The following is a 15,789-nucleotide window of genomic DNA, read 5'->3' as shown; positions in this document are numbered from 1 at the left end:
ATCTTAGATTATTAAGGCTACATAATTATCACTTAGGAAATATTTGGTAGGTGCTAAAATCTGCTAACTTCCTATGGTTCTGCTATCTTCTGTACACAAATAAAAATTATGGAAAATAGCAATGACTAAAAAATAATACTTACAGCAACCTAAGTGATTTCAACCCATCAAAAGTCCGTGCAGGAATACATCTTAGACGGTTGTAACTAAGAATTCTGAAAAAATATAAAATGCTATCAGCAAGTGTATGAGTTATTCAGTAAACCATGCAGAGCATGACCAACACCAGCTTTTGCATACATAGCTAGTTAGGAAACAAGTTATTTTACAGCCTCCAAACCAAGCAAGTTTTAATATCAACTAAACACCCTTTCTTTCCAAAACAAAAACCCCACTGTAATGCTTCCAAAGAGTCACTGTTACATGTTTAAACTTACAAGGTGAGCAGCTGAGTCATGTTGCTGAAGCTCTGATTAGAAAGAGTGCTGATTCTGTTGTTACTTAAATCTCTAAAAAATAAATTCAGAAATTCAGACCATAAAAGGAATGCCCCAGTCCCAAAACACTGTAAGTTAAACTGACAGACACATTTTCATTAGTAGAGGTAGTATTATCACTGATATAACTATTTAAAGCAGCACCTGTTTTTATTTTCACATGCCACATAGAAGCTCAGCAAGTGTTTAGCTTGATCGATAAAATGCATTCTCATTTCAACACAGATGAAAAAGCAGTGCAATGCATTCTAATACAATAGCAATGTTCACCATGCTACCAAGTTAATAATGCAATCCTTCAGGAACTCAAGCACAAAAATGAAAGTAATGTTTTAAAGTGGAAGTCATTCTAGTCATGTCCCTAATGACACCTAAGTAAATATCATTTAATACTCTACTTAACACTTACATGATGAAGACATCAAAGCCCAGAGCTATTATTATAAAGAACTTAGATTTACAGAAAAAGCACCAATGTCTTCTTTGGTCAAAATTCTAATGAATAAAGTCTTAAACATAATTGTGATGGAAGCTGTAGTGGTATGCTGGTAGCTTCAAAGATGCTGCATTAAATGTGAATACTGTTTTTTATTCTCATATTGTGCTTTACTTTTAATTTTACATTGACTATTTCAGTATTGTTTCATATATTTTGTGATGAAATGCTGCCTTTGTTTCTGAAGGAACCTTGATATATTAATTTAAGGGCACTGTTGAAAAGCTGTGTAATATACATATTTCCCCACTTGAAATTTTTGTGTAAGCATGTAAGATGACTGGTTCATAATAAACTTATTAGGCAAGTATAACAGAGAAATACATTCAAAACAGAATGAAAAAGATAAAAATAAACTGCTTTCTTTGTTTATCTGGAGCTCAGGAGACTTGTATGTAATTCTGTGTTAGACCACAGGACAACGCACAGTGGTTTTTTTTGCAAACACAGCTGAGGAACATTCTCAACTACATAAAAGGAGTATGAGTAAATGTATAGAAGAGTTTAAAATAATGTGCCCTGCAGCTCTTATAAATGGAGACTGTTAATACTCATTTGCATTCTATTTACCATTCATCTATTCATAACTTCCCTAAACTATTCACAAATATTTCCTACAGGTTCTACACAGGATAGACTTGAAAATATTGCAAGGGCTTTTTTTCCTCATATTATTCGAAAAATACAAAAAGTTTTGAAAGTGTGGGTTTTAAAAAATTTGTGACTGTGACTTCTTTTGTCTAACATGAGGTAAATAAAGGAAATTAAACTCTTGTTTTTGAATTGCTCTAAACCCAATGAAAAATGAAATTTAAGGGATTCAGTTATTCCCCTCCACTTCTCCTTCTGATTATAATGAAACTGCAAATTGCTTTCAGAATGTAACACAGTTCAGCCTCAGCTGGTATAAATCTTTATAGTCTTAACAAAGACCATGAAAATTACAGATGGAATTACAGGCATTTACATCTACAATCTTCCTGTTTTTCTCACTGTACACTTAAAAGTTACAGAAATCATATTCAAACCATTCATGGAGGTAATAAATTTTAGAGCAACTAATGTTTTGCCTGAAATCACATAGTGAGTCAGCAATAGAGTTGGCAACAAGGCATTTTAGACAAGCTCTCTCCTTGGGTCATTAAAATCATATACTGTGGTAGAAACAATTACCCTGACTTTATAAGATCTTATGTCTCTTTTGAGGTCAATTATAATTTTTGCTTTGTTATTTTGTGATGTAATCACTGGAATAAAATACCCATGCTCATAAAATGTGAGTGAGTATATTATATGTAGGATGTGATAAGAAGAATAAAATATCCTCAGTTATAAAATATGGTTGGGTATTTGCTGAATATGTTACCTTTTACAGGCTTTTTCTTATAAATAATTTCAGGTATAATGGAGTAAGATATTTTGTTTTGCTTTTAATTTCAGTAGAGAATATTGCTTTAAAACTACTTACATGAGTGTCAAATGCTTGTAGTTCGAAAGCTCTTTTGGAACAAGGGTAAACTGATTTCCATCCAGATAACTAAACCAGAAAAATAAAAAAAAAGAGCATTATGTATTTCATTAACATAGGAGCATCTTCATCCACTAATCTCAGAATCCAACAGTAAAGTTAATAGCAAATGAATGCATACTATTTTATAAGAAAACTTACAAATTTTGGTTTTTAGAGTTAGAACTGAGGATTGTAGACTAAGATCCAAATGCATCTGTATCATATATAATGCATATTATGAAAAAACATAATAAAAACCATCTCTTGCATTATAGTTTCTATTTCATAATGACTCTGCAAAATGAAGTCTTTGTCATTTCCATTTCCCATACACTTACACAGGAAAGCAAATCTGACTTCCACAAGTTACATTAAATGTAGATTTTTAGCTATCATAAAAAGAAACAGACTCTGGCATTGCAGAGGTAGTCCTTTACACTACAAACAGCAAGATCTAGTTTTATCTCTAACAGCAAATTCATTTGTCTTGGCTGTGGTTCAGGTCACCTTCCTTAATTTATCCCTGTAAATTTCATGATACATCAGTGTATCATGGTACAATCATATTCCTGTGAAGTATGCTAGTGACTAAAGACAGTAATCAATTACCCTTTACTAGAAAAGCTAGATATTTTTCCCCCTCTCAGTAGGTACACAGCTCCTCTATTATATTGCTCACTCTTCTTCCATGCTCATAATTCTCAATAAGAGACTTTCTCATCCTTAGAGTTAATGGGGACAGAGCTATCAAACTGTGCTGGCACCAGTGTTACAGGCAGAGGAAAGTAACAAGCCTTGCCTAAAAAGCTTCCAGTGTGCAGCCAGACATAACACAGCACAAGTGGAGGGGTTCTTCATGTAACCAGGGCAAGTAGTTCGGAGATTATAAGAAGTGCTGAATTTACCTGACAGTTTGAAATGAAGCATATAGTGGCAAGAAGATTAAAGGTCTTTAGTTTCTCAGCTGGGGAAAATGATTTTGCTGATGGTGGTATTACTTATGCTTCCTGAAACCCAACTGGAAACTACACCCTCATTATCCCTATACAAATAAGATATTTATGGCATCCAAATACTTGCAAAATGCTTGAGCTAAGAGCAGTCTTTGATAGAGACATTTTTTTGTTTTATTTTGAGCTTACAAATGTCTTTACATATGCTATAGCATCTTTGGAAACTTCAGTCTTGACTAAATGGATGAGCTGAAACGCAGTTAAACTTCACAAAAAAAATATCTACATATAATCAAAAGGCTGTCTTTCTTTCTTCCTTTTTTTCTTCTTTAGACTATGACTTTCTAGGGCTGCTTGCAAAATCCAAAATGTATCCCAATAAGCTTTGTACTTACACTATGTTAATGGTGGTGAATAGAGCATGGGCTCATGTAATTAATTATTAAAAAAAACCCCCCTACTTTTAAAATTTTTGAAGAAGTAAGTATTCTGAGGAATTTTTTTTATCAACAGATATATTCAGTTATATTATTAAGCTTCATTAAAACTGAAGTACCACAAGTATCCACTTGCCTAATAAAAATTCCTACTTGTTCAAATGAAGTAACTATTAAGATATTTTATAAAACACATGGAGAGTACATCTTAGAAGAGCCATGCATGCTAATAAGCAAGAAGAATCAATCAGTATGCAACTGGTAACAGGAACTACCTCCATTATTCTTTTGAAAAATATGCTAGATTGCATGCTTAGACACTAAAGCATACAAAATTGTACATAAATGAATTTTCAGTTACGGGGTTCCATTTGGAATTCCAAAAGTATCTCTCTTTAGCTGCTGTGTTTTACATTGTATTGATGACCTCATACTGACAAATTGTATTTATACGAGACCGAATTCAAGAAAGTCATCTTTGAGGAAAAAAAACCTAAACCACCCAACTCAAAACCTAATGAAGTTATAGATTTATATACCTGTGTGCAAATTTGAGGTCTTAATAATTTCAACTTATCAATGGCTTAAGAATTTTAGATGCCATTAAGCACCAGACTAATGGTGGACATCTCAGAATCTTCTATATAATATGAAACCATAAAACAGTAAAATTTTTTAATTACTTATGAAATGTAGTTATAATGTTTTCTGTGAAAAGCACCACATTAACCAACCATCCTGAAACACTATTAAATATTTGCATATGTAACACGAACCAAGATTTTTTCCTGTAAATTATTTCTTTCAATATTCTGACCTATCTGATCAAGAATCAAAACAAATGAATATCTCATTTTTTAGGTTCATATTTTCCTTTTCATAGTGCATAAAAATTTGCCCATATAGTCTTATGAATAGGTTATTCAGTTAATATCTTCAAATAATACATGAGGTAGCAAGCTCTTTTTTTTGTATCTATGTTACTGTCCACCTGTATATTCAAATAATATCTTTCATAAAATGAAATCTTAACAATTTTTCTTATAGAAAAAATGTTTCAGTAGATTGATAAAATAGCCCAGATTTCATAAAACTGCCTATGTGAAATGGAAGACATTCTATTAAAACCAGTGTTTTTGCAGTATCACAAAACTATCACAATCTCTGCATCATAGAATATCCTGAGTTGGAAGGATCACAGAATCTTTAGGATTGCAAGGGACCTCTGGAGATCATCCACTCCAACCCCCCTGCAAAGGCAGGGATACCTAGAGTAGGTCACACAGGAGCACATCCAGCTTTGAATGTCTGCAGAGAAGCAGACTCCACAACCTTCCTGGGCAGCCTCTTCTGTGCTCTGACACCCTCAATATAAAGAAGTTCTTCCTCATGTTGAGGTGCAGCTTCTTGTGGCTTAGTTTACGGCCATTAGTCCTTATCCTGTTGCTGGGTGCCACAGAAAAGAGTTCAGCACCATCCTGTTGACACCAGCTTTGAGATATTTGTATGTATTGATGGGATCACCTCTCAGTCTTCTACAGACTAACCAGGCCCAGGTCCCACAGTCTCTCCTCATAGGAGAGATTCTCAGCCCCATATCACCTTTTTTGCCTCTACTTGACCCACTCCAGTAACTCCTTGTCTTCCTTGAACTGTGGAGACCAGAACTCAACACAATACTCGGGAAGTGGCCACACAAGGGTTGAACAGTGAAGGAGCATCTCTTCCTTTGACATGGTGGTTACACTTTTCCCAATGCACCCCAGGACAGAGTTCAACTCCTGGCCCTGCTCAGGACAGCCCCTAGAGCCACACCATGTGCCTGAGAGCATTGTCGAAACACTTCTTGGACTCTGGTAGGCTTGGTGCTGTGACCACTTCCCTGGTGAGCCTGCTCCACTGTCTGATTGCCCCCTGAAAAAGAACCTTTCTTCACCATAATTTTACTTCACACTGAAGTGAAAGTGACTGGTTTGTAGTTAGCAGGGTCAATCCTCCTGCCCTTCTCAAACATTGGGACATTTGTCATCTTCCAGTTGACTGGACCTCTCCAGATAACCTCCAGAAATCATTGAGGGAGGCCTTGGAATAGCATCAGGCATCTCTTTGAGTATTTTTAGATGAATTTCATCAGGCCCCATAGACTTAGAGAAAGCCAGCAGGAGCAGCAAATCCTGTTCAAGTTTGGGGCTGGCTGGGAGTTGTTAATTCTCACAGTCATGGTGAACTCCCTCAGCTCAGGGCATTGGGACCCTCAGAGTCGATCACTGGTATTGAAGACTGAAGTGAAGAAAGCATTAAACATCTCTGCTTTGTCTATGTCCCTGTTTGTGAGGTGACCATACTCATCGAAAAATGAAGCAGTGTTATTTCTGGGCTGCCTTTTGCTATTAAGATATTTTAAAAAGCTCTTTCTATTGTCCCCAGAAGTATTGGCCAGCTTCAGTTCTAATTGGGCCAATCTTCTTTCTACAGTGACGAGCAGCAACTCTACATTACTCCCATGTCACCCAACCTTGTTTCTACTGGAGGTACACTTTCCGTTTTTGTCTCAGCTCCAGAAAATCCCTGCTTAGGTGAGCCGGCCTTCTGTGTCACCTGCTTGGTTTCTGACTTTTTTGAGTTGCTTGCTCTTTAGCACTTAACAGGTGGTACTTAAAAAGTGACCAGCACTGGTGCACCTCAGTACCTTCCAAAGCATTTCCCATGGAGATCTTACTAGTTCCCTGAGCAGCCTGAAGTCTGCTCTCCTCATATCAAGAGTTGAAGTTTTGCTGGCACTTTTCCTCCTGTCAGCAGAGATTTTAAACTCAACTGCTTTATGAGCACTGTGGCCAAGACAGACACCAGATGCCACTGTACTCACAAGACCCTCTTATTAACATGCAACAAATCCGAGAGCAGCTTTCCTAGCTCACTCCCTTAGTACCATAAAGCCATTGTCCATGTGTTTTTAACTCCTTGACAAAGATGAAGGCCATTGATTTAGAGGATTAATGTGCTTGATTTAGAGGTAAAAAGTATTGATTTAGAGGTATAAAACCCATGTTCAATATGTAAACACATTCATATTATTATTTTCTTTTTTGCTTTTTTGTTTAAGTGAACTTTATTCCTTACTAACCAGTGACCAGAGATTAATCAGATTAACTGTTCCCCTAATTTAACCCACTGTAACATGATATCCACACAGTTATACAATAGTTTAGTGCTGGGGACATAAAATCTGAGAGTGACTACAATTTTATATAAATATATTTTTAAAGCTATTCAGTAACAGATAGTTTTAAAAACTGGTTTAGGACTTACAAAGCACTGCTAATTTAAACTTAACCTCCAGTTTCTCAAGACGATGTGGAAGTCTTTATAAAGCAATGAATTAAGAAATTTCAAGTCATCTACTAAATTCAATTTTTCAGTTTCTTTCCCCCTCATTCTTGACCCTGACAATAAAAATCTGACATTAATTTTCATAAAAGGGATAAAAAAGCATGCCACTTACAGTTCAGTCACATCTTTTGGGATGCCTTTAGGCAAAGCTTTTAGACCTTTGTTGCTGCAGCGAACTACAGTGTCCAGACAAGTACATTCTGCAGGGCAGCGGGCCAGGGGAGAGCAGCTATTGTCATCATTTCCTGGTTAATAAAAGCAAGCAGATGCTAAGATTGCTAATAAATGTCTCTTCAGTATAAGCAATAATAGCCCACCTAGATTTTCTTCAAGCCAGTATAATATATTTCTGCATTATAATATCTTAAGGTAGGGGGAAAATACATCATGTACGCAAACCATCACTCTAAGAATTTACATTTCAGGTGATGCTGTGCATACTGTAATGCTGTTTTACTAGCTAAGAATGATATTATATGGAAAAAAATCATTAAAGAGAGAATAAATCCCAAAATGAAAGACAAAAATCTTTAAAAAGTATTAAAAACAGTTTCTTTAAAACAAAAAGATACAGCCTTGAAAATTGACAAACCAATAACGCAGTAAACAGAAGTAGGTGTGAGAGATGCAAGACAGCAGCATTTCTTTTAATTAAGAGGTAATGAAGCTGCAAGCTATAACATGGCATGTTATTTGATCAAGTAACCTGAAAGAGTGCTTGATTCAAGCATCAGTGTTTGAAAATATTCTCACCTGTACTATCACATCAGGTTTTTTTAATGCTATTGCTAAATTATTAATTACAGTACTGAAGACAGGCAAGAAAAGCTTTTGAAGGCACAACAGCTCGTGCTGATTATCCAAAAATCAGTGGAAAGTTTTTAAACTGACACATGAAGAAACTGAGCATGAAGGCCTTAAAAGTGCAATGCTTTGGGATCTATGGGAGCCATGTAGTGATCTATATGAAAGCTGAAATTATAAAAGGTTTGAATTTTAATTCTATTAATTTATTAATTTACTTACCATCATCACATGTAAAATCCTGAATTGCCACATCCTGGATAGGAATCTCTTTGAGGAAGTAAGGTTTTTGGCAGCGAGGGTTCCCAGTCACAATGCGTTTCTTCCTGAGCCAGTCTCCAAGCCATGCGAGATGGCAGTTGCAGTTGAAGGGATTGGCCAAGAGGTTTCTGAGAACCACAGGAAAGTTTATCCCACATGACACCATCCTTTCATTCTAAGGATTCTATTTTCAAAAAAGCATACCTTAAACACTATGCTTCAAACAATACCCTGTGTAAACCACAGGTGAGAAGTGTAGTTTAGGCTCTGTGTGGTGAATCTTGATGCAACTTGTTTAGAAGTAATTTAAAACCGTCAAAGACTTGACTTCATGTCAAGCCACTCTGTACCAATAACAGAATAATTTCATATAAAGATGGAGCCTGATTACTTTACATTATTAGCTTTAACCTGACAACAGGTATTCCATTAATTTATCATCTCAAGATTTCCATCTTTTATTTGCTCCAGAGAATAAGTTTCCTATCTGAAGTGACAGCTAAACTGATTACATGCCAGTTACAAAAATGAATTTACTTCTAAAAGCCTCAGTACTTTTGGCATCTCCTCACTGCAGCACAAACATATCGACAATTCAATTATTTACAAACATGTCATCCTTAATATGCAAAATTAGTAACTGGGTGCAAAGTGTCACTTCTCATGTAAAATGGGGATTAAGTATTTTCCTGAATGACGCTACCTACAACCAGCACTTCTTCTTGAAACTGAGTGGCAGCTTTGCTTACTCTTTTCACATCCCTTAAATTACATCACATTTAAATTTAAAAAAGGATGTTGCTTTTTATAGAAAATGAGACTGAAACTTCCTTATAAAAGACATATAAATTAAGGTTCTCAGCAGGCCAAGGTAATTTAAGCTAGTAATTGAGTGGCACAGGGCACAAGGACAGACAACAGGGAAATCTAGCCAGCTGTGATTGTGTGCTGCCTACCCAAATGTGGCTTTCTACCCTAGTTTAGATCAGTGGACTTTCACAAGGGGAGTGAGCAGGATGTTTTTTCTGCCTTCTCAGACACTTCCACAAACCTGTCTAATGCTGTATCAAAGGGCACTAGGAAAACCTACTCTTCATATGCCTAAGATAGTCCAGAAAACAAAATTTCTCAGAACTGCCTCTAAGAAGCCCTTTTATCCCTGAATTTTACTAAGTGCTGTGAAATTACACATCAAAGTATTATGGGAAATGCCTTCCAAAGGTCAGAGATTTAAACATGGTTAGGATAAAAGATGAAGGTGACTTACAGCGTGGAGAGTGAATGCAGTGTGTCGAAGGAGCCGGGTGCCACGGTGGTGATCTGGTTGTCATACAGTGAGAGCAGGCGGACAGAGCTCAGCCCTGTGAAGCTGTCATTTCCCACACAGCTCACCCTGTTGCTCCTCAGCATCCTTAGAAAGAAGGATCAGCATTTTTCAGCTTAGCCTGGGCAGGGACCAGAGCTGAAGTGGCTGCTGGAGTGAGGGCTGAGAGATATGACTACAAAGGGGCTGCTGCCAGTGAAGGGACCACCAGTGCAGTGACCCCTGTGCTGCCTGTCACCTCACTGAAGAGACTGATTACAGTGTGTGTGGAGCAGGCTGGAAGACAGAGGTGGGTGGGTAGGTTTCACAGAGGCAAGGGATGTTTCACAGAATCACAGAATGGGTAAGGTTGGAAACATCCACTGAGATCATCTGGTCCAACCCTGCTCAAGCAGGGTTCTCCAGAGCTTTTCCCTAGAGAGTTACTCAGGATTGTGTTCAGATGGCTTCTGAATACCTCAAGACCCCATAACCTCTTTGAACAACCTGCTCCAGTTTCCCCTAAGCATTTGGGTTTTTTTCTTTTTCTTTCAATACCAGAAGCAGTAATTGTGAATTTTTAATTGACAAGAAATAAAACTGAAATTCCCCAAACCAGAGAAACACAGCAGCCCTCTCTTCTGTTTCCAAGGGTGATGACTCCAGAACTGCTATCTATATAGAGCAGAGATATGTGCCAGCTTACCTCTTCTTGAGGACCCTTTCACTTCATTTCTCTTAGGACAAATTCTAGAAACCACTTCTACTGTGTTCAAATGAAATCAGCATTCCTCCTCAGCACAACTCCAAGACAGTACAGATTTCAGTATCCTAAGCTATTCTAAAATCCCTCAAATTCTTATAAAACTTGAGAGCTTTGAAGTGTGTTGTCCTCCTCTCTGTCCACCAAAGAAGGTAATTTTCCCCCATGTCCTTGTCTAGAACTAGATGCTTTAAACAATTTTAGTAGCTTTAACTGCAAGATGGAAACTGTAGACATGATTTATTTAAAATACCTAATGTGTATAGACAGCTGAAACCCCAAAGACCATTTAATCTTGGTTCTGGTCTGCAGATCAGAAGGACAGGCTCTCTGAAGAAGGCCAAGGTGCTGTAGATTGTATAAACATTTTTTTGAGTGGAAAGAACTAAGCTGCTTCATGGAAAGAATGAAATGAGTTCAAGCTATAGTGCTTTTAATCTTTGCCTTCACTGTTGAAATGACAAAAAAATTACTTAGGAGAGAATCATTTCCCACATTTCAACACACACCAGAACAATTTCTTCCTCCAGCAAAAATCCCAGTAATGGTTGAGCTGAAATGAATCAGACTCCATTATGTAAAATATGTAATTCCTGTGCAAAATTCTGTTACTTTGATGATTATTCCCATTTCCATTTCTGAAGTGGGATGTTTACTCATTCTCAACTGCTTCACTGCTTTAGAGGACTCATTTTACCCATAATTAATAAATAATAAATTAATATAATGTATGGCTTCTAGTAAAATAGGAAGAAAAACTAAAATATACTTGAAGAATCCACAGCTAATTCTCCAAAAAAATTTTAGGACAGATACAATATTCTCAAAAATACCTATGAGAAAAGAAGAATAAAACCACCCAAATAAATATACTTACAGTGTTTTGAGACTTTCTAGTCCTTTGAACATTTTGTGTTGGACACTTTCCAAGCGGTTGCTTGTGAGCAATAGTTCATTCACACCAGAGGCTCCATCAAATGCTCCTTCTTCTATATCTGTAATCTTGTTATTGCTCAGGTTTCTATTACACATTAACAGAAACAGATAAGAACTGAGGGGATTTTCTTTTATAAATGTCCTAAATTAACTGTTAAATGCCGCAGACTGAATAAATTCCAAGAAAGAATCTTAGTTTTTCACTAAGCTTGGAATAGACCTCCAAAATCATCAAATGCAACCTTGATGCCATAGCCAAGTTGTTGTGTAAAAGCACAAAATATAAATACATCATTCGACTTCAAACCAGTAAAAAAAATTCAATGCCCTTCTAATTAAAGAAGCAAAGATTTTTAAGGTAATCTTTGGAAGATGATTCTGAAATAATGGCAGTTACCCAATCAATGCTGCTGTCACACAAGAAAATATTTTCCTAATGTTGAATCTTATCAGTAACTATATTTTTTCCGGTCTCCAGCCTTTATAGAATTTTTAGACAAATTTATTACAAAATTATACTGTATGAGTACAGCACAACTAACCTCTCAGAATTATTTTATCTTGATAGACAAATATAAGAAAACAGTATAAACAGCAACATATGTAAAGGAAATGTGTGAATATAAACAGTACATGAAATGTTAATAATTTATGACATTAGTTAGAGAGGAGGGTTTATAAGCAAGATAGTTCATGTATCTGCAATTTGCCTGTGAAGTGGATGAAAGTATGGGGAAAATGACCTAAAATATTGCAAAAATACTTAGTGTTTATAATTTTAGTTGAAAGATGGAAATTACATCCCAAATGGGTTGTATCTGTACTATATATACACAAAAGCAAACATATGCAACAGCACACAGTTTCTTCAGTATTTTTCATAAGTGTCCTTTTGTTTTGTTTGTTTCATATCATTATTTACACATATTACAGAAGTACATAGCTGCACATTAAACAGTGTTACAATACACCAGTGATTTTTAAAAAGGTCTTAAAAACTCTCTGAATGGAATTCATTATTTGATGGACTTAATGGTGTTGGGAAGAAAACCAAACATAATTCCATACAATTTCTAGAATGGTGTTTAAATCATTGAAAACAAGAAAGATAATATTTGTTAGAAAAAACCCCAGGAAGCTGCAGCTTACTCTTCAGTGCTGACTACTCTCTCTAGCCTAGTTGAAACGCAACCTACACCTTGCCTGTGATGAAGGATACAATCATGTCATTACTTAGGTTGGATAGGACCTTTAATATCATCAAGTTCAAGCATCTAATCCAGTCCTGCAAAGTCCATTACAAAAATGCATCCCTAAGTCTTTTAAATTTTTCTAGGGATGGCAGCAGCACCACTACCCTGGGTGGCCTGTTCCACTGCTTGACAGCCCTTTCCACAGAGAAACCAAAATAAACCTCCTCTGCTACAATCTGATATAATTTCCTCTCATCTTATCACTTGTCACCTGAGAAAAAAGGACAACCCCCACTTCACTACAGCCTCCTTCCAGATAGGTCTAAAGAGTAATAAGCTCCCCTATTCCCCTGATCTTCCACTATTCCAGACTAAACAATCCATTTCCTTGGCTGCTCCTCATCCCACTTGGGCTCCATACCCTCCCGCAGCTTTGTTACCGTTCTCTGGACACTTTCCAGTACCTCAATGTCTTTTTGGTAGACAGGAATCCAAAACTGAACAAGCTACTCAAGATGTGGCCTCATCAATGACAAGCACTGAGGGATAATCCCTGCCCTGGTCCTGCTGACCACACTATTGCGGATAGAGGCCAGGTGCCATTTGTCTTCTTGGCCACCTGGGCACACACTGGCTCATGTTCACCTGGCTGTCAACATGCACCCCCAGGTCCTTTTCTGCTGGGCAGCTTTCCAGCCACTCTGCCTCAAGTCAGATCTCTGCATGGGTATATTGTGACAGTGCAGGACGTGGCACCTGGACTTGCTGAATCTCATACCTTTGGCCTTGGCCCATCTATCCAGTCAGCCCAGATCCCTCTGCAGAGCCTTCGAACCCTCCAGCAGATCAACACTCCCAGCCAACATGGTGTCATTTGCAAACTTATGGAAAGTGAATTTAATCCTCTCATCCAGATCATCAAATACACGTATTAAACACAACCAATACTGAGCCCTAGGGAACACCACTTGTGACTGTCTGCCGACTGGATTTAACTTCCTTCATCACCCTCTGGGCCCAACCATCCAGCCAGTCTTTTACCCAGTGAAGTACTATGTCTGTTCAAACCGTGAACATCTAGTTTATCCAGGAGAATGCTGTGGGAAATGGTGTGAAAGGCTTAAATAAAGTCTAAACAGACAACATCCACAATCACTGCTTTCATTTAGTTTAACAGTGGAGCTGTTCAGTCTGCAAGGTGCTGTGGAAGACTGGAAGTGAGAAACTCGTTATTTCTAATCTCAGATGGCTCGTCCATGTCAAGCCATCAGTTTCCTAAAATCTTTTTCGTTCTTGCTGTAACACAGATACTACTTCACCCACTTGACATAGATATTTTAAAGATTAATGTTGCATAGCTAATCAATGTTGCAGTGCATACACGTGCTTTATTACTGATGAAGCATCAAATCAATGAAACATTTAGGCCTCAATTTTTCAATGTCATCTGTGCAGAAAGATCTTTGCATCTATTTTGAACCTCCAGAAGAAATATGAGCTTCACAGAAATACAGAATTCACTCATACTAGTGTCTCTGCAACATCAGTACTTCTTTCCAGTGATGTTAAGCAGTCACTGTATTATTCTCTCAATGGAAGAATGTTGTAACAACTGATAACTATATTAGGAAGTTATGTGCAGTATTATTAAAATAGTTAACTCTTCATTTATATTATTTTTCATTTTTTTTCTTTTTTTCAGTTAACCAGATTTTAAACCCTTTGGGGGTTCCAAACACAGTTACACCAAGACTGATAAATATTCATCCTTTCTTTTTGCCTTTTGTCTTGAACATCTCCTCAACTTCAAAGAAATATAATTAAATACGAAGATCTGATATATGCATAAATGTGTGCTTGCACCTGCATGTATGACATTTATTTTACAGAATCCTGCAATCACAGTATGCCTTGGGTTGGAAAAGACCTTAAATATTATTTAGTTCCAACCCCTCTGCTGCAGACAGGGACAACTTTTACCATATATTGATGAAGATATTAAATACAGATCCTTAAGGGACACCATTTGTCACTGATGTCTTTGGGACTCAGAGCCACTGACCATTACCCTCTGGATGCTGCTGCCCAAACAATTCCTTATCCATCTAAGTCCAGCCATCAAATCCATCTCCCCCCAGTTCAGAGAGAAGGACGTTGGGGGAGGCCACATCAAAGGCTTTACAGAAGTCCTGATAAATGACTATAGCCCTTCCCTTGTCCACTGATGCTTCATACTGATACTTGATATTTCCAAAGTACACTGTAAATGTAAAAAGTCCTAATCTGAGATTCTTGAAGATTGAATAAAATAGGGTATCTACTGTATACCACCAGAACACTGTTGTGCCAAACATTCTACATTCTTTTTTCTAAGTATTGCAGCCCAATTTGAAGTGGTAAGGTGTACTCAAGTGGAGAGGCCAAAGAGAAGGTCATTTTAGATTGCTGGGGTTTTTAAAATATTTTTATCTAAAAAATGAGTAATAGATATTTAACTAATTGTGATTACACCAACAAGGATCTGGTTAAGTCTAGCTTAGTTATTGTCCCTTATGATTTAGATCACTAATAATGATCTGTTACAAATGGTAGTCACTTGGTGAGTACTAATCTATTTTTACTTGCACTTTTCTTCATTTACTATTTATGTGTGGATTTAATCCTGAAATGATTGAGCACAGAGTCACAAAGTCTAACTAAATCATCTACCCTCAAACACGTCTTTTACGTAAGCTAAAAAAAAGCTTTTTCATAGTCTTACTTTTAGCAACAATTGCAATTGGTAAGATTATAAACTACTCTTAGAACATTAACTGTTAACATGGACTTACATGGATGGCCTACCAAACCACTTTTTCTCAGTCATTTTAATTTTGATTTTCCCCTCACCTAATGACCGTTTAATGAAGCACAGAATCAACGACATGTCCTTAATGTGCTGAAAGAGGCAAAATTGTCTGGTTAGAGGGTAATACAGGAAGTTACAAAAGATTACTGGAATCTTTTCTAAGCAGCTTATACTGTGAGCTCCCTGCTGTGGCTGCATAACAGACCAGCTGGCTGGATGCTGCCGTGAAGGTGCTGGAGCTATACACCATGAGAAGTGGCTGCTGGCAGTGCCAAGCCCCATGCACGAGAGCTGCCAACTCTGACCTATCTCAGGGATTAATTTAAACCCATTCTTAATTTTTGATTGGAATAAACTGAATCTTTTGTAGATTAGAACTAAGAAAGGTGGAGAGACAC

At 37.0% G+C, this 15,789-nt stretch overlaps 1 protein-coding gene across 4 annotated transcripts in view; it reads right to left on the bottom strand.

Moving 5' to 3' along the window:
* Positions 1-15,789, bottom strand: part of SLIT2 (slit guidance ligand 2) — a gene marked incomplete at its 5' end in the record, with an annotated part of 257,487 nt that overhangs the window by 44,121 nt on the left and 197,577 nt on the right. For 3 of the 4 annotated variants that reach the window (XM_083861312.1, XM_083861314.1, XM_083861315.1), the window contains 7 exons: positions 144-215; positions 438-509; positions 2,462-2,530; positions 7,396-7,528; positions 8,310-8,476; positions 9,616-9,759; positions 11,292-11,435. In XM_083861312.1, coding sequence (XP_083717438.1) covers positions 144-215; positions 438-509; positions 2,462-2,530; positions 7,396-7,528; positions 8,310-8,476; positions 9,616-9,759; positions 11,292-11,435 — 801 coding nt within the window. The remainder of the gene's footprint in view (positions 1-143; positions 216-437; positions 510-2,461; positions 2,531-7,395; positions 7,529-8,309; positions 8,477-9,615; positions 9,760-11,291; positions 11,436-15,789) is intronic. The other variant, XM_083861313.1, reaches the window with a different exon arrangement.

Source organism: Zosterops lateralis (genome assembly GCF_965231275.1).
Source record: "Zosterops lateralis genome assembly, chromosome: 5".
Lineage (NCBI taxonomy): Eukaryota > Metazoa > Chordata > Aves > Passeriformes > Zosteropidae > Zosterops > Zosterops lateralis.
The sequence above is the reverse complement of the archived record's forward strand: the minus strand, read 5'-3'. Positions and strand labels throughout refer to the sequence as shown.